This window comes from Lithobates pipiens, unplaced genomic scaffold (assembly GCF_037356315.1).
Source record: "Lithobates pipiens isolate NorthernLeopardFrog02 unplaced genomic scaffold, aLitPip1_a1.2 Scaffold_27, whole genome shotgun sequence".
In the NCBI taxonomy this organism is placed as follows: domain Eukaryota; kingdom Metazoa; phylum Chordata; class Amphibia; order Anura; family Ranidae; genus Lithobates; species Lithobates pipiens.
Genome location: NW_027507788.1, coordinates 85,456,423 through 85,476,147, shown reverse-complemented (window position 1 = coordinate 85,476,147; position 19,725 = coordinate 85,456,423). Strand labels below are relative to the sequence as shown.

The following is a 19,725-nucleotide window of genomic DNA, read 5'->3' as shown; positions in this document are numbered from 1 at the left end:
CCAATCCTCCTCTTCTCGGGTACCTTTCCAGCGCTTCTGGTTCCTACCTCCTTTTGAGTGCCCCCACAGCAAGCAGCTTGCTATGGGGGCACTCGACCTGAGCTGCAGCTCCATGTATCCATTCAGACACAGAGCCCTGGTTCAGCCCCCCTGTCCCCTCTCTCTCCTCATTGGCTAACTGACTTTGACAGCAGTGGGAGCCAATGAAGGGTGAGTCCAGGACAGCTGAGGCATTCGTGGACATCACTTGATCGAGGGGGAGTTCAGGTATTAGGGGGGCTGCTGCACACAGAAGGCTTTTTATCTTATTGCATAGAATGTATTAAAGCGGAGGTCCACCCTAAAATGGACCTCCGCTCATCGGAACCCCCCCCCCCTCCGGCGCCACAATTGGCACCTTTCAGGGGGGAGGGGGGTGCAGTTACCTGGATAATCCAGGTAACTGCACCCACTTCCGGTATAGCTGTCTGCGGAAAGGGGCGTAGATTACGCCCCTTTCCGCAACTGCCCGCCCCTTTGCGCCAAGTGCCCCGCTGCCTGCTGGGAAACACACAGTTCCCAGAGGCAGTGGGGACCGTCCGGATTGCGGCTCACGGCTCGCGCATGCGCAGTAGGGAACCGGGAAATGAAGCCGAAAGGCTCCATTTCCTGATTCCCATACCCAAGATGGCGGCGGCAGGACCCGACAGATGACCTAGCGATCGGCATCGGGTGCCGACATCGCGGGCGCGCTGGACAGGTAAGTGTCACTATTTTAAAAGTCAGCAGCTGCAGTATTTGTAGCTGCTGGCTTTAAAAAAAAAAAAAAAAAACGCGGAGTCCCGGTGGACTCCCGCTTTAAGATAAAAAAAAAACCTTCTGCCTTTACAACCATTTTAAGCAGGGTACACACTATAAAATTCCATACATGGGTACGATCATTCGATTTTCGGATAGTGTGTGTACACAACTTTCAACATCCGATTCATACTTTCCAAACAGGTTTCCAAAGAGACATACTCAAAAAAAATTCTTGTACGTGAACCGAATTAACAATTTTCGTTTAATGTGTACGGTTTTTGTATGAAAAAAAAAATCAGATACAAAAGACTGTGCATGATCAGAAACAAGAAACAACAAACAAAAAAGCCTTTGTCGTACAAGAATTTTGGACTTGCTGTGAAACATCAAGGAAAACCAGACAATCGTTCGCTTGATTTTCCTATAGTCTGGTACCAGCAGAGAGAATTCTAACAGCAGAGGTACTTCTGCTCCATTCCAGGAGATACCGATGTACATTATTTGGCACGCCAAGAAGCCTTATGGCCCCCAGTAGGGCACAATATCAGTTTTTAATACAGCTGTCCGTGTGACCATTGAAGAGCGAGTGTGGGAGGATACGGGGGTAACACCCCTTTTAAATATCATCCTACTCTTATCACAATACGTTAAATATGTTAATAGTGCAATAGCTGATCGGTAATTCTGATTTGCCCTTGCCAACGTATTTTTTTTCTACTTGAATCCACCAAAACTAGAGGAATGAAATATCCTTGAAGAGATTGCAATGCGTACAAGATAGCAAGGACGTTGTGGTGGAAAATGCAGTGTAGCGAGATTTATCCTAAACATAGATACTGCTCTATGTATCTAGGTTTCTGTTAAACAAAGGGCAGGATTTCACCTCTGTTGCGATCCTCTGCAGTAATTTGAGATTTGTGTTGTTTTCCATATAGAATTATTTAGACTAGCTTACCCGTATTCTGCAAACTTGGTTACATAGAAATAAAATAAGTCTTAAAGGTATATCCCAGGCAAACTTAAATCTGAATTCCAGTTGTGGATTTTATAGTGCAATTATATTTGTTCCGCAGGACCAATGTAAATGTGCATATTTCATACCTGTGGCATTTCTATGGAAGCTGGAAATCACGTTAGGGGGGGGGGGGGGGGGTGCCATTCACAGAACACCTTTAATTTTTCTCAGTAATGATCTCTGATCTCTGATTGGATGAAGTGAAGGGATGTGGCGGGGGACCTGCACCTGGTCCAATCAGAGAACACTTTGGCATTCACAGAGAAAAATGCAAGACAACACAATAGGTACCATAAGGTGCAAAATCTTGCCTAGGCCACTACAGAAATTCTCTTTAACTACCATCAGAACCCTACGTTGGCATATGAGGAACATAGTATTGCCTCCATTAATAAAAAGGCTGTACAAAAAGCAATGCAAAACTGTGCATAACTTTTTTTTTTATTAAAGTGCTAAACCCAGGAACCTACATTCACTATATCTGGTCTCCCACAGTACACAGAACATGGAAATGCAGTTATGTAAGTAAATATAAACTTCTAAATGATCTTTCTCATCAGCAGTATATAGCAGTCTTGTGACTTCTATTGGTGTCTGGTTAAAGTGGTTGTAAACCCTCCCTAGTGACTTTAATCTATAGGCAAGCCTAGAATAAGGCTTACCTATAGGTAGTGGAAATATCTCCTAAGCGTGCGCCGTTTAGGAGATATTTTACTTGTAGTGCACCTGCTTGTGCTGTGAAGAAACGGACATCTGTGCCATTTCTCCCACCCCAGCGTGTGCCTTTACTGACAGCTCCCGCGGCTCTGGCCAGTCACAGAGCCGGAGTCTGCAGCCCTCGGAAGAAAGAGGGCTGAAGATGGATTCAGCCTGCACAGGGGACAGCAATGGATTCGTTTGCAGGTAAGTGTCACATAATGGGCTAATTATGCGATGCACACTAGCCCATTATGCTTTTAATTTGAAGGGAGCAAAAGAGGAAGTAAAACCCATCAGGTTTTACTTCCTCTTTAAAGCTTATAGGAGTTTTCATTCTCTACCCCTGTCTGGAGAGTGCTAATTGGCCCTGTGCTAATCACATGCACTCTGCCAAGAAAAAAAACTCTCTAGCAATACACACAAACTGAGCATGTGCAGAGTGCCTCCTAGGGCTCTGTGCTATCGACAGATGGATTGTGGAGTGTGGAAGAAGGGGAGGATTAGAGAAGATAGGATCAAAACAACCTTTTTACACAATGCAGAGGATTAACCCCCTTAGGTTCCACGAGTATAACAAGCATGCTTTATTGCTAACACAAACTGATTTTACTGTTGTGGGTTTAGTAACACTTAAACTTATACAGGTGAACCTGAAAAAAGCTTTGGATCTCTGCTCAGGCTTTCACAGCACGGTTCAGTGGATCCTGCTGTGCATAATACATAATATGGCATTGGCTATATCTAAGACCATGCAAAGCTGGATTATAAGGATGATAGCCACCTCATCAGACTCTGTCCAAGTCATGGCCCCAATGTGTTTTGCCCTGCCCCGAGGCTTAATTATGGGGGTGGGGCTTGGACGGAGTCTGCTGAGGCTGCTATTAGCCTTATGACACTCGGTTTTTGCACAGTGTGTGCTCTGAGATCTCCAATAACTTACACAGGTCATTAAAATTTTACATTTTGGTAGAGTAACTGTTCCTCTATAATAACTCTTCTTCTTTTTCATTACAGGTAAATAATGGATTCAGCAACAGAAACAACGTGTCATCATTGCATTCTTGATGAAGGTGGGGTACAAGCTGTCCAATATCCACAGAAAGCTACAGAATGTTTACGGAGATGACACCACTGACAAGAGTTACCAATGACAAGACATAGCTTTTGTTAGTGGTGTCATCTCCATAAACATCCTGTAGTCTTCTGTGATGTTGAACAGCCTGCACCTTTACTTCATCAAGGACTCAATGACGGCGTGTTGCTTCTGCTTAGAATCCATTATTTACCTGCAATGAAAAAGGAGAACTACTAAAGAGGAAGAGGTACGCTACGAACATGTGAAATTTGAACAAACTGTGGTATTATAAAAAGTATGCCTACTTTTGCATTACTTTGGGTACAGCCCTCGTAGGACAGCTCTTGGCCCGAACGGCCAAGTTGCCAAAATTTGTGCAAATGGTAACTTTCAAAAAGTCCCCAAATGATCTTCTTGGAGGCTCCAGTTCTTTTGAAGAGGATTCCTGTAACACTGGTGATGCCTACTACTTTCATTTCCATTTTTGACTGCAGTAACCTTTTATTACATACAACAGATTGCAGATGTTAGTTCTACAGTAAGTCTTAGGTCCAGCAAAATTGTAATTTTAAACGTAAGCATCTCCAAATGAATTGCAGGTTGAATGTTCATGTTACAATTTTGTTCTTTTTCTGCAGGAGTTGCCTCTTAATGTTAAAGAGCTTCTTGGCCTGATCGAGGTGAAGAGCCCAGCACCCAGCACAGACACTGCCAGTTCTCCCCAGCCACTTTCTCCAAGTCAAGTCCAGGAATTAGACCTCACCGAAAGTGTATCCCCAAGCCAGCCTGACAGTAGCATTGAGATCCTGCCAACAGAGGACACCACAACATCACAGAGCCTGTCTCCCTGACCTGGACCATGTTTGAAGGCCCTGCTCTGTGACAAGTCTACGTTTATAAGCAGGCTCCTGTCTAGTACTTCAGCCTTAATATGGTTCCGCACAGTCATGTGATCACGCACACACATCCATCGATGGTTACTAAAAAATTACCTTTTACTGAGAATGAAGGATTCCGTTGTCGGCAATAGAAGAGTTTTCAAAGTCTGTATACTCCACCCATGTCTTGGGAACATGCAAGTACATAAAGACCCATGAAAGCTCATTGTACAAAAAAAAAACCACCATTGTGTAAAATATTTGAATATGATGGGATTGTAATTTTTACCATTGTTAACTACGTGTGTGCATTCTGATCGTTTGTTTGCTATGCCCAGCTTTCAACTGGGAACTTATTTTTGTTTCATAGGGCTGCAGAATTTTAATGGCTGGCTTTGTCATTTAGAAACTGGTCATTAAATTGGGTCTGAAGTTTTTAATGCTCCATTTATAACTCCAAAATTAGCGTCAGGTGAGATACGTTGTGTCAGATTGCACAATAGGATTTTATCTCCTTAGCTGGTGCCAGTGAGATTCTTATTCAAGCAGTATGTAGCATTGTTGCATTGCCTCAATTTCTTCTATTTAATCTGAAAAATTAGAATACAATAGCCTTGGCTCCCTTGTCATGGTCCAAATCGTAAATGGGCATTTGGCATGGTTATCTACCTTTTTTAATGTTCCTAATTTTGTTTAGGCGCTGAGGATTTCAGTCACAGAAAACTTCTAAGCCCACGTACACACGGTCGGAGATTTTGCCAACCAAATCCGTCGGATTTTGCCCGACGGATTGTGTCCGAAACTGTTGCATACACACGGTCGGGCCAAGTTGGCAAAAAATCAGATCTTTCAGAACGTGATGAAGTAATTTCGTTACGATGGGACTACATTCAGGCTAGTAGCCAATAGCTTTGATGTAGGAATTTGATCTGAGCATGCGTGGCACATGGTCCGATGAAAATGCTCTACACATGATCGGATTAGGTCCGTCCGGCCCAGTTGGTCGGGAAATATTTCCAACATGTTGGAAAATTGGGTCGGACGGAGATTCGGACGGAATCAGTCCGATGCATACCACACACTGTCGGATTATACGACGACACGGTCCGATAAGACTCATTCTGACAGATTCTCTGACCGTGTGTACAAGGGCTAACACTTCAGAGCTCAAATATTTGTATATCCGATGGTGTCTCAACCTGTAATGTTCCGTCCAATGCAGGGTATCTCCAAAAATAACTGAAAACACACAGGAGGGTGCAAACGCTTTGTGCATTATTACCAACAAGGTTTATTAAATTCGAAAGCCAAAGACATACTCAGAAACATGAGAACGAATAAGTGCATCAAACACTCCAGCCATAGCTAATGTCATCTAACCATGTATTCCGCAGTTGGAAGGCTAACGTGTTTTGGGAGGTGTGCACCCCTTTTTTAGATCTCTGAAGATGGCTGCACGTCTCCAGAAACACGTTAGCCTTCCAACTGCAGGATGCATTGTTAGATGGCATCGCCTATGGCTGGAGTTGTGTTGATACACTTATTCATTCTCACGGTTGAATGTTTTTGACTTTTAAATTCTATAAACATTAGTGGTGGTATTGCACTAGGTGTTTGCACCCTCCTGTGTGTCTTCGCAGCTGAGGATTTCAGCATTAGTATATCAAGCTGACCATAGATGGATCTAGGTTTGGCCAGTTCAGTAGGGACTGGCAACATTTTGATCCATAGATGGCCATTTCTGTTCAAGTTGATCTAACAATTGAATCCTTTCAGAATAGACTGTTGGTAAATTTTCATTTGATCAGCAGCTGACCAGTGTATTCTGACAGAAGAGGGGTCCCCGCTGTAAGAATACAATAGCGCTGCAGGGATTATTCCCCCATCTACCACGCTTGGGTGGATGGGGTAATCTGTTCAGTTTCTTTCGATCAGCTCACCGTCTGATTAAAAAAAAAAATAATAATAATCTATGGACAGCTTTAGGCATATGTATATATACTTTTTTTTTTTTTGCACGTGACAATTGCAACTGCAGTATTAATGCTAATACATTTTGTTATGATGTTCATTGTGACATCGTATTCGGAGAAATATTTATGGATGGACTTGAGAGTAAAAAGCTAGATTTAATTTGAGGTTTATTTTTAGGGCAACTATGTGCTGCAGTAATGCATGGTAAATGTGCATTTTACCGCACTGCATTGTGCTTCAGCAAACTAATATAATGCACCCACACTGCATAGGAACGCACATGAATTGCATGTTTATGCTTTTCTATACATCATGGCCTGCAGCCTCCTGTGGTCTGTTTCCATCCTACTTTTGCTGGGAAGAAAGCTGATCTCCGTTCGTTAGAGGAAGGAGATGGGAGAGGCACATAACACTAGGCTGAATGGGCAGCTTGTCTTCCAAAAGTGCCTTTATAGAAGCTCACCCTGCGGTAAAAGTAATACAAACAGAACATGGGAGACTGCAAGCCTTGGCAGTCCAGGCAAGAAAAGTAGTTCCTAGATTATAGGGACAAGGCCACTTAAAGGATGTACTCTATAAGGTCACGTTAAAATGACTCAAATTACGTTTTGGGAATAAATTCTGACGGTTTCTTCAAAATCCATTCCCTATTTAAAGCTGAACTTCAAGTATGAGCTTAATTGCAAAACAATGTAAACGAGTAACCAGACTGGTAACTCTATAAAGAGTTGTGTAAGGAGGACCAACTACAGTGTGCCAAAAATAGAAAAAAAAATCTTTATAGAAAATACATTTAATCACAATTTAGAAAACAGATTTTCAAAATGTGACAGATTGGAGTTAACTGAGCTCAGAACATCACCACTCTAAAGTTCAGAGGTGTGCATACCCGACAGGTGTTAGTGCATAACCATGAAGGCACTAAAAATGAAGTGTAATCAGAAGAACCTTGCAGAATAGAGATGTGGGGCTAACCTAAGCAATGCAGGTGGCGATTAGTAGTTTGATGAGCCGTGACCTACTCCCAGTTTGGACACTCGGTGGCCACCTCTGTAGTGCCACATCTCTATTCTGCAAGGTTCAGCTGATTGCACTTACAATCACCATTGCACCATAATCTTCTGGGTCCTGTTTTGAGTGGCGGCCCCACTGCGCACTGACCACAGGGGTCACTGCCATTATTTACAGAACGCCCTTTTTTTCAATGTATACAAGGCTTTCTCTGATTAGATGAGGTGGAGAGGAGGATGTAATGATCTCCATCTTGTCCAATCAAAGAATGCCTTGTATCCATAGAAAAAATACAAGACTTTCTGTGAATGGTGGTGGCGTTGAGCGAATGAGTGACCCATAAGATTGCGGTGATCACTGTAGTAGCTCCACCTACTACAGTGATTGTTTGCTTCCACATTGGTTCTTCATGTATGAGTTATACATACTTACATTGGTCCAAGCTAGACCAATGTAAGCATGCATTTTACAATGAATTCAAGGCCTTCTCTGATTAGATGAGGAGCCGTGATGTAACCATCTTCATCTTTTCCAATAAAAGAATTCCTTGTACACATTGAAAACAATACAAGACCTTCTCTGAATGGTGGTGGTGTTGATCGAACAAGTGACCCCCATTAGATTACGATGATCGCTGTAGTAGCTCTAACTACTACAGTGATTGTCAGCTTCCACATCAGTCCCTCAGATATGAAAGTATACATACTTACATTGGTTCACGCTAGACCAATGTAAGAATGCAATTAAGATGAAACCTGGAGTTCAGCCTTAGTTTGGCCATACATTTATAGTGATCAATATACAGTGTTTTAAGATTCACCTGTTATAGCATATTTTTACATAAAAGTAGGAGAGTATTTTCTAACTGGGATTGGCAGGAAAAATTTAAAATGGCGGTGATCATGATTCCTCGTTGTAGTAACAGGTTCACCAATCCTGTAGGTCCTGTTTGTTTTTTGTTTTGTTTTTTAGGAAAGGCAGAAACAAATAAAAGCTTCACCTACCAGTGAGATCTAGTATTAGGCTTCATGTACACTACAGCTCTTAAACTTGTGTTTAGGAGCTTTTGGTGTTTTTTTGCCGAAGCACCTAAACTCAACTCTAAAAGGGCTCATGCACATAGGACGTTTAAAAAACGCCAGTGCAGCCGCCAGGAAAAAGCAGCTGTAAAAATGCAATTTTATTCAAATTTTTGATTAGCGTTTATACATGTTTTTGGGCATTTTTACGGTAAAAACGCACCCTATAATGTAAAAACATCTAAAAACGCAAAAAGTTTGTTAGCGTTTAGCCGTGTTTTTACAGCTCAACAGCCTCTGTTTATAAACGCACAGGTTGTCGTTTTTTTCTACTGCCTCCAAACGCCTCTGAAAGCTTGTGTGCATGGACACATAGGCTGACATGGAGGGCCGTTTAGATGCCCCTAATAGCAGCTGTAAAAACATCCTGTGTGCATGAGCCCTTTAAGCCTTATGTGTATGTACACACAGGTTTTTAGGATAGTTTAGGAGCTGCTGCGGTTAGGGGAGTTTCAACCTCGCTTACTGAACGTGAAAGATTCACGTTCAGGATAGGAACGTTTTGACCGCTGGCTGCAAAACGCAGCAAATTTTGAAGTAAAATTGCGCATTTTTTTATTTTCTGTGGGAACTTCCAATCAATTGTCTGGGCTGAATTAATAATTTGGGCTGCATTACTACATGCAATTTACCAAGCGTGGTGGAAGAGAGCTCATTCATTTTGAGTGGACAGCCAGTGTACCACAACAGAACTTTTAATGCACATGCACTTTCTTTCCAGCGCACCACAATGCACAGATGGCCATAACTCTGCATTGTGGTTTGTTAAAATGAAGACCTTGTACGGTAAGTTACAGGACTTTATCTTTAATGGAGATCTGGGGGAGATATTATTTTGGGGGCCTTTCCATTTTAAAGATTTTTGTACCGGTAAATAGTTTAAAGAAAATAGCAGTGTTAATAAAGTTTCTTTTGTTAGCATTTTGGGCAATGTTGTGTGCGCACAGAAGTAGCGGCACTTTGGAGCATACTGTCTGTTTACTCTGTAAGGCTCGGTTCACACAGGGGGCGACCCGACTTGCCGAGCCGCGACCTCAGCGGCGACTTTCAAATGACTTCTGTATAGAAGTCAATGCAATTTGCCCGAGGTCGCCCAAAAGTAGTACAGGAACCTTTTTTCTAGGTCGGAGCGACTCGAGTCGCTCCTCTTAGAACGGTTCCGTAGTACAGAACGGGGGCGACTTGTCAGGTCGCGGCACGGCAAGTCGTGTCGCGGCGCGTCGCCCCCTGTGTGAATCGAGCCTAACAATAAGCCCCAATTGTTAAATTGTAGGTAGGAACAATGGATTTTACTGATAGCGACTAGTCAATATATATTTTTCTTTGATCTTTTTTTTAGTACGATTTGGGGGATTGAGAGGCAGAAACCAATTGTCTATGAGAAACACCTACCTTATCATAGTTATAGTATAACTTCTTGCCTGTTTTCCTCAGACCAACCAAAATGGCATCTAAGTTCTTGGCACCATAAGCAAATAGGAACTCATCATAGGTCATTTTTAGTTTTTTACTCTTTTTCTACATTACAGAGCATGGGTGAGTATAAAGCAGTACACATACTCTGAAATGTAAGTGGAACCAGAGGGTTGGTGTTGGACAGAGGCATGCCATGCTGCCATAACCAGAAAAAGGCATGAGATTGTCAGAGGTAACACATTGCCAGAAAGGTGACATGTAGTCAGTGGGGAGCTATGTTGCTCGTGCAATGCCATGTTGCCAAGATACCTAAAATGGGGTGCCATGTTGCCACACTGGCTGCATGCAGCAAATACTAGAGCCCAGTGGGAAAATATGTTACCAGAAGACAGGGGAAGTCATGTTACTATGAAGGAGACATATCACCTGGGGGTACTGTATGACCAGCAGCCAGTGGAATGCACTGTTATAACAAGTGTGCCACAAGCCTGCTAAGGAAATGTTAAGAGGAGCATCCATTTCCTGAGTTTATTTTCACCATTGTAGGGGGGCTCATAAATACCATCTTTCTGTGATCTAGGGACTGGATGGGGAATAGATGTGCTCAGGAGATGGGCCCCTCTTGCATGCAGATACGCATGGGACTCTGCAATTGAGCAGGTCACATACGTATAAGGTCAGCTCTAGCTAGTGCAGTGACAAAGAAAGTGAAGGGGTTATGTTCACTTTTAACAATATGATATATTCTATGTTATTGACTATAATTTAACATATAATTTAAAGCCGATCTGCTACCTAAATACAGCAATACATTAAATCTTTATCTAAACGAATTACATTTTATACAAAATTTTGCTTATTGCTGTTCAGTTCTTCCAGATCCAGCTTCTGATAGTCAGTATAAATTTGCCATATTCTAGGTTGATACATATTCAAGACAATATAAACCAGCCATTCTCAACCTTTTTACCAAAGGGAAACCCTTTAAATAATTTTTCAGGTCTCGGGGAATCCTTGCAAAAACAAATTCATTGGTATAAACAATCTTTTTACTGGCACTGATCAGGCTCCCGTTGCTTGGGCAGGGCTATCCCAGTAGGCATTACAGCCTCCTGATTGTTTCAAACATGCACCTTAAAGTTTATATTAAGCCAAAAACTTTTAGAGCAGGAAGCATTAGAACACTGTTGGGTTTTTACTGCTCATGAAAGGGTGGAAGTGAACAGCTGGACACAAATCTCAGGTCAATAAAAAAAAAAAAAAGTTATTTGAGCTTTATGGCTTGGGGTCAGCCAAAACAGGGACCCCTCAAAGGGTAGGGCTTGCCCCGACCGAGAAACCCACGTCTAAAAGAACCAATAAGAGCACCAGCACAATGTCTTGGGAATCCAAAGTCTTTTATTCATTTCACAAGAAAGCAACAGTCATCTGTTGAGTTCCAAGGGTAAAAGTCCCTCTTCATCAGGGCTTAGACAATGTTTTGAAATGTATCTGTGACAGATTTGCAGGTAAACCACCAGTGCGTGCGCCAGTAAGGGGAGAACACAAACCGGTGCAAAGGCCACCTTAGTGTAGTATTAAAACAAACACGTTATTAAAAAATTGTAAGTTGCACTCACAAGAGCAAGTATGAGACAGGCGTAAGTGACAAGAGGAAAGCTGACAGGAAGTCGTCCTGCCTTACGGTTGGATGCTGAGCCCCGGTGCTGCGAATCTTGTCACTTCTGCCTGTCTCCTACTTGCTCTTGCAAGTGCAACTTGCATTGTTTTTCATAAAATGTTTGTTTTTAATACTACATTATGGTGGCCCTTGCGCTTGTTTGCTCTCTCCCCTTGTGTGCATCCTTATTGAAATATCCCCTCCTGCTTTTGCAGGCTGCAGCACCCACCTCTCAGTGTAGCATTTATTTGTATAGTGTTGGCTGCCCACTCAACATATTCCATTTGCGTATATACTATATATTGATTTGTAGTATCACATTTACTTTTTGAGATTATTAAATGGTATACTGCTACTTTGCCATCACACATTAACCATTTGGTTTCACACTTTTTTTCTGCCTAACCATTCCAGGGCCTGCTTTGTGGAGCGCTGTGGTCCCAGTGGATTTTTTTTGCCATTTTTTTTGTGTGTTTTGCACCAGTATCAGTGGCAAAATGTATGGAAGAGCTAGCACCACTCATTGCTGTTTAAAAGAGGAGTTCTGACGAAGGGGGATTTTTTTTTTTACCCACCAAACGTGTTGGGTGCCTGTTGCTTTCCTATGGCATTAATAAATTACTTTGGACTCCCAATATGCCATTTTGGTGCTCTTATTGGATATACTGGGGGTCTTCAAACTTGCGCCCTCCAGTTGTTGGCACTACAATTCCATTCATGCCCAGTCATGTCTGTTAATGTCAGAGTTTTACCCTGCCTCATGGGATGTGTAGTTTCACAGTAGCTGGAGGGCCGTAGTTTGAAGATCCCTGAGGGCATATTAACACAAGGTTTTAACTGCTATCCAATGAAGAGATTTTCCCCTCGCTTCCTGTCCTGCTGACAATGGTTGATCAGACAGGCAGGAAGTGATTCTGTGTGTGCTGCTGTTGGAGAGACCCCTGGTAAACTGAAATTGGGGCAAATCTCTAACAAAACCCTAGATTGCAGTAAAAACCTGACATAGGTTTTATGATTCTTTCCCCACACTATCTAAAAAAAAATATAAAAAAAAAAAAAAAAAAAAAAGCTTTGCTGGACATGCTCTTTTAAGTTTTGTGTAAAAACTCTTGCCTTAGCATTTTATATATAAGCAAGAAGAGGGGAAAATACAGCTGACGTTAATTGTAAAATTTATATGTGGCAGCAGCTAGCTTGGATTTCTATTAGCCACACTGTAATTAAAACAGGCTTTTATTTATGAACAGTCCAGAGCAATAACCGTTCTTGCTGCCAATAGCATCCATTTTTCCCCCCCCCATCAATAAAAGGGACATTTTCAGCCTCGCATGGATTATACAAACTAGTCTTTTGGTAAAATATTCAGTCCTAAAATTTGATTACAAATCCCTTAGACTTTTGCTATGTAAAAATAAGGCCTAAAACAGCTGACTTTGGATTATGGCAAGTTAGATTATTTGTACTGCACTTTTTATGGACATGTAGTTGTTAGTCCTATATGGATCCAATGTAAGCACCGGCTGTATTAGCGAGGGGGTGGGGGGGTGCATGTTATGGTCTATAACACAATAAATCCCAGGATGGAGCTCATTCATCATTCATCTGTTTGTATGCTTGTCTGCAGTGAAAATAAACAAAAATGAAGGAGCTTCGGCTAATGGATGGGTATGGGGAGGGGCAGTTTCTTGTCCCGAAAAGGTTTTACAGTTATGAAGCTTTGCACTTTTTATACCTCTATGTAACTATCTTCTAAATGTATTATAACTGTTTGTATTTGTATTCTGTACTTAACACATATTTCTATATTTGCATAGATTGGTGAAGGTCAACAGGGAAGTCCCTGTAGAGAACTATATCGGCGTAAATGCTAATGCAGTTTGTTTGTTACCGCTCGTTGTAAAAGGGAAAACTGACTAGTGCGGGATTCAGTCATTTAATTTTCTGTGCTGCCTTTCCCGCTCGCCACATGCCAACTTTGTTCACCTTGTGAGTTGAGAAATAAAATTACTGCTCTGAATACCCTTGTGTAATGACATAAAACACTTACTTTTGGCATGCTGTCTACCTCTTTGGTTAATGGCTTCCTTCCTTAAAATGCATTAAATGTAAAGCAATTTTTGCCAGATATTCTCTGTGTTTTAATACAGACTTGGGTGTGAGGTGACATTGTGTGTTTTTATTTTTATTTTTTTGTCTTGAAGGAAAACACCACCGTTAACTCTTTCTCCCCCCCCCCCCCCCCCCATTAGGCTATCCATATACAGCTAAACAAGATGGATGGGGGGAACTTTGTGCCATCTATTGTATTTAGACCGCAGATGCTAGAATACCTGAACAGCAGCTGCATCCTTTGAGTTGCAGTCATTGTTTGGCCGAGAATTTTCCACCTGGTTCTTGAATTACAGATCAACCTTTGTTGAGTTGCAAATGGCAGGCATTACCATTTCCAAAATCGCTTGACTAAAGCCAGCAATAGATAGATGGAATCTCAGCCATTTTAGCAGGGATCGAACATAGGTCTTCTGTCAAAGGGGCATGCCAGAAAAACGTCTGCCAGTAGGCAGCCGGTCAGCGTCAGTCCCCCTGTCATCACCAGTATGTAGGAAGTGACCTCAAGCAGACGTTACCAAGGGACCCACTATATGCATGGCTATCCTTTTGAAAGGGACTTCAATTATGAGCAGAGGGACCAAAGGGCTACGGATGTGAGTTATTGGAGTGGTTAACTGATAGGTAGTACAAGAGATACTGTATTTCCTTACCTCTGCTTTCAGAGCTGGCCGGTGATCCGTACCTCTGTCTTTTCAATTCCCAGGTGTCCCTCTAACACATCGTTATGGCCCAGGACCTGTTGTCTATACTGTTGGGGAACCAGCAATTGTTCTACCACACTTTCTCTTACTTTGTTAACACAATAAAATAATTTATCTGCAAAGTGTGGCCATCGCTCATTCGCACCTGGCTCTTGGGGAACCCCATTTACCAATACAACCTGTTCCTGTACCAGGGCCAAAGTGGGATCCTGCATCTGGGCTGTAGCAAATGCCCCCTGGGGAACACCCAAATCTGGCAGGGGTAGAGGCCACTTCCTCATCTTCTCCTCCCAGTATTACCTGAAGTGAAGAAGACCCCCCCCCCCAGTATTCATGTTCTGACACTGTATCACCATTAACCAAATTATTAGCAGTTTCATCATTTGCCGATCCTCCCAATTACTCTGGGATGAACCAGGGTTACCATGCTTTCGGAATCCAATGAAGCCCTGGCAGGGAGGTGGTTCACTCGAACTGCACACTCAAATTTCCCCTCACCAATGTCAAGATGTGTTGTGCATGCTTTATTGGCATAAAAAGACCCCTCCGGAGAACCACGCATTCCATGGGCTCCTCTTGCAGTGGGCAGTGTGCCCCCAGGAATGACATTGCCAACATTGTACCTCCCCTCCTCTCTGAACAGGAACAGAGCGCTAAGGAGGTACCGGTGTTTGTTACAGGGCTCAGTGGGACATCTTTTCGAAGGGCGGCAGTTAATCGAAAAGGCCGTGGCAGACTGGGCCCTTGACGCTTGGTGGGGCTTAGTAGATCCTCCACCACTGTATATCTCAACACCATCTCGACAAGGAGGTTCACTGTTTTGGGGTCTCCATAGCTGACCCACCGTCAGCTATGGCAGGAACCACAGGCATCAGTCCAGCGGGTCTCTCCACGATTTGGGGCCAGACAACACCTCAGGCTGCAGCCATTTTTTTACCAGTTGCACCAGGTCATGCATTTGAGACCGGGTTGGCCGATTTGGATGATACTTTCATTGGTGCATTCGTTGGGCCCGAACGGCTGTAGTCACCCCCAGACGAGCCAGAATTTCTGCCTTTAGCTTTTGATAATCTTTAGCATCATCCGGTGGCAGATCAAAGTAAGCTTTTTAAAGGATCTCCTGTGAGGAATGGAGTAATAAGGCCTGCCCACTGGTCCTTCTCTCTCTCTACCGTCCTCTCAAATGTAGCAAGAAATGCCTCTACATCATCACTCTGGTACAACCTCTCGCATAAAATGACCTTCCCTCACGGTCACCTAGTTGCCAGGAGCAACACCCGCTTGTTCATGCCCCTAAGAAAGCTGTTGCACTTTTTCTTGTAAGGCAGTCACCTGAGCCTGCATAACCCCTTGTTGGTCGCCTGCTGGGCCACCAACAGGCGAGTACTTTCTTGCTGCAGAGCCAGTGCCTCATTGTGGTGAGTTTATTGTACCTCCAGCTGGGTTGCCAAGCACTGATTAGCTTCCTTGTGGCAAGTCTGCACTTTCATATTAGCCAGGGACCGCTGTTTAATTAGCTCCTCCATTGGTTCAGCTTTCTGGATTTGTGCAGCTTTTACCCAGGACATTAATCCAATGTACTGTCCCTTTTAAATGTCCGTTTTTTAAGTTCAATGCAAAACAAAAAAAATAAAACAATTATATATATATAGTTTCATAGTTTGCAAGGTTGAATAAAGACACCAGTCCATCCAGTTCAATCTGAGTGCATGTCTACAATTTTCCCTATCCCTGTACATCGCACACGCACATCGGTCCCTACCCTCAAGGAGCCCACAATCCAAGGTCCCCATTCATATACTAGGGTCAATTTACCTACCTGCATGTCTTTGGATTGTGGGAGGAAACCCACGCAAGCACAGGGAGAACATGCAAACTCCAGGCAGGTAGTGTCTTGGTTGGGATTCGAACCAGCGACCCGTGCCACACACACACACACACACACACACCAAAAAGTTTCAGTACTTTTATATTTTTTGTTAGAAATGGTGAGAATGAGAGGAGTAGTATTCGTGTCTTGGAGTGTCATGTGACTAGTCTGTCTAGCAGTGGTGGCTGGTGCTCAAAATCCACTCACTGACTGGCCGGCACTTATCTTGGTGGGGGATCAGGCAGCAGGGGGTGACAGCGGCAAGCTGTGGGATGAAGAGCGGGTCAGGCGGCAGCTCCTGTGTCGTCCATTTGTCTCTTCTTCCTTCTGTTAGGCATCCAATTGGAGCGCCTGTGCCTTCAGCCCTTCTTGTGACGGGTATTAGACTCGCGTCTCCTGATTGGCTGGCAGGCGGTTCACCTGGGTGGGCTCCAAATGCAATGATTTTTACTCCGAGTCCACCTTTTTTGAAGCCTATGGCTCTAATCGGGTGCTTACAAACAAAAAAAAAAAAAAAAAAAACACACTCTCGCCGCTGTAATTCAGGTGTCCGAAAAAGGGACGATGGCTGATTAGGGGGTGGCTACAGTGGCCATAGATAGATTCATCCTATGCATGAATCTAGCCATTCTACACAGAGGGGGCGGCGCCTGGGTGCCGTCAATGGACGGACCGCCACTGCTGTCTATCAAGCCTTGCAGTTTAGTATAAGAGATGTCAAGCTGTGGTGAACATGGCTGCTAAACTTATAAACAAAAAGTGTGAATATTTTTTGAAGAACCCTCATACTTTTAAAACCAGACTTTCTTAAGCATTTTATCCTAGAGGAACCCTTAAAATAAATTTTCAGGTCCCAGGGAACAACTGCCGAAAATATTAATCAGGGTCATTGGGAAATTTCCCCCTTACAGTGGTGGTCATGGTCAAGAATGCTCCTATGTAAGTGCTCATTGGGAAGAATGCTCCTTGCAGTAGTGGTCATTGTGAAGAATACTCCTACATTGGTGCTCATTGGGAAGAATGCTCATTAAAGTGGTGGCCATTGGGAAGAATGCCACCCTTACAGACAACTGAAAAGATCACTAGTGTCATGCTACTAGCTCCGCCAAGTGGTGCTGGAATAAGCACTATGCTGACATCATCAAATAGGTCAATCAGCCACATCTTAAGGAACCTCTAGCAAGCTCTAGAGGAACCCTGGTTGACAATGGCTGATTTAGACAGGAACACCTATTTAACACAGAGTAGCACTCTCTTGTCTTTAGAACCACGTGAATTCTTAACTTTCTCTATTTAACAAGGTGACAGATATGTTCCTCAGGGATGTTGGGTGATGCTAGCTCAATTATCATCACTTGGTTTCTGCTCTTGTTGGTCCAACATTCATTCTATAAACTGATTCTTGTTCATCCCAAAGTATTCTGATCCTACCATCTACACATCTTGGCAGAAATCGAGATTCATCATACCAGATGTTTTTCTAATTTTCAGTTATCGTGTCTTGGCAATCCTGTACCCACTGTGGCATCATTTTCCTCTTCTTAGCTGACAGGAGAGGTGCTCGGCGTTATCTTCTGCTGCTGTAGGCCAGCCACTTCAAGTTTTGATGTGTTTAGCATTCAGAGATATGACAGTACTTGGGTCTGATGATAGGTTACACAGACACATAGCACTGCATTGTGGGAAATGGAGGGGGTGTACAAGTCCCCTCTCTGTAGGTCTTGAGTTTTCTAAAGAGCTCCGGTAGCATAGATGCCGGGCCAGAAGTGCTGTTACTTTGTTTCTGTTCAAGTAATTGCTGACTTAATATAAATTGGACCAATGCTCAAATATTAATATAATGTTAATACACAGCTAGGATAGATTGATAATAGGTTACCAATTTACCCGGTAAAATGTTGTTCCTAGCTCTATTACACTAGCACTATAGTCACGTGTTAAGATTTGGTCATATGATCTCTGCTGGTATGAAAGGTCAGAATTGGTTGTTCGTCCCTTCAGCAGAGATCACATGACCTAGTGCCTAGGCTAGTTATTCAAGAGTTCCCATGAGGGGAAAAAGGTTTAGAAAGGCAGGCCTAAGCCCTCAAGAAAGAATAGTATGTAAGCCCTTCTATCCCTCTTTGTTTATTGTTCTCAGCAATACCTGAAATGAGAACTACCATTTTAAGCCTTTACTATATTTACAAGTTAAGAAAGGTTCAAAACAAAACCAAAGAAAATTTCCAGCTCAACACGCCAGCCAATCTGCAACCAAATTATCCTGTCAAACAGTTTGCTTTAAAGTGGGAGTACATTTTTTTTTATTACCACGATTTAGCAGATATTCACATTGCATGTGCCCGTGACATCACCAGCTACATGCACTGTGAAGGGATGGCATATTTGTGTTGTTCCTTCAGAGTTCCGTGCTGCGGCTCATGACTCCCGCATGCATGCGAGAGTAATGTGATCATGATGCAACCACTCAGCCAGCCGAAAGATGCGAACATGGCAGGAAGACCGGGTGAAGATGGAAGCCCTGTCCGTGGTGACAGCACGCTGCTGGGAGGCTTTGTCCTAAGGTAAGTGTAGCACTCTGGTGTTTAGGCAGGGTTATTAAACAAATTTAGTTTGCCAGCTAATAATTGTCCTGGTTAACTGATTCCTCTCAAATTCTGGCATTGCTGCACCTTTTCACTTCTGTCATTAGGTGGCACTGTGGCTGGTGACCTTAGATTGACAAGGGCTTCACAAGGTCAGATTATGAATGAATGGGCCAATTGGCAGGGGTTTCTTTAGTCCCCTGGCCTGCTGGGAGAGCCTATTTATTTGGGTGGATTGAGGTGATCGGGGTTCTGTGCCACCTGGACGGCTTGGGCTGCTAGGCCAGATGTCTGAGGCCTATCCCGGGGACACCTGGCTGCTAGGCTACCTGAGGCCTATCCAGGAGAAGCAGCGTAGGGTTGTGACTGCAGGATTGGAGTCAAACCGAGTTGTGAAGGTTCAGCTGATTGGAGGTAAAAGGGAAGCAGTCACCACTAAGGGACCAGCCACCTTGTTACCGGAGACCACTGTGAGTAAGTGTGAGCAAGTGCCAGAGCAGTCTTCTCACCAGCTGGGGATGATAAAGAAGTGGGAAAGCTTCAGCGAGTGCCAAGCCAGGGACTCAGCAGGTTAGCAGGGGTGACACTTGAAGAGTGTACAGCAGGATAGCTGTGGAAGAGTTTTTCAGAGATCCAGTGCCGATTGGATCTGGAAGTCCAGTGCGATACTGGGAGCTCAGTGAGTGAAGATCTATGGGATACTGTGAGATAAGAGAAGAACTATTCTGTGTTACCAAGGAGTTATGTGCAAATACCTTTAGTGACTGTTACTAGTTCAGTTTCCATAGGAGAGAGCAGTCCGACCTATACAGACATAGCATCCGGCTGGAGGCCTTTCCCTGTATATCTGTCTACCTATAGAGTCTCAGT

At 43.4% G+C, this 19,725-nt stretch overlaps 1 protein-coding gene across 2 annotated transcripts in view; it reads left to right on the top strand.

Moving 5' to 3' along the window:
• TBC1D17 (TBC1 domain family member 17) overlaps nt 1-13,712 on the top strand; it is a 124,934-nt gene extending 111,222 nt beyond the window's left edge. For both annotated transcript variants that reach the window (XM_077457155.1, XM_077457154.1), the window contains exon 17: nt 4,208-13,712. In XM_077457155.1, the coding sequence (XP_077313281.1) occupies nt 4,208-4,420 (213 nt within the window). In that variant the 3' untranslated portion in view covers nt 4,421-13,712. The remainder of the gene's footprint in view (nt 1-4,207) is intronic.
• The last annotated feature ends 6,013 nt before the right edge of the window (nt 13,713-19,725 follow it).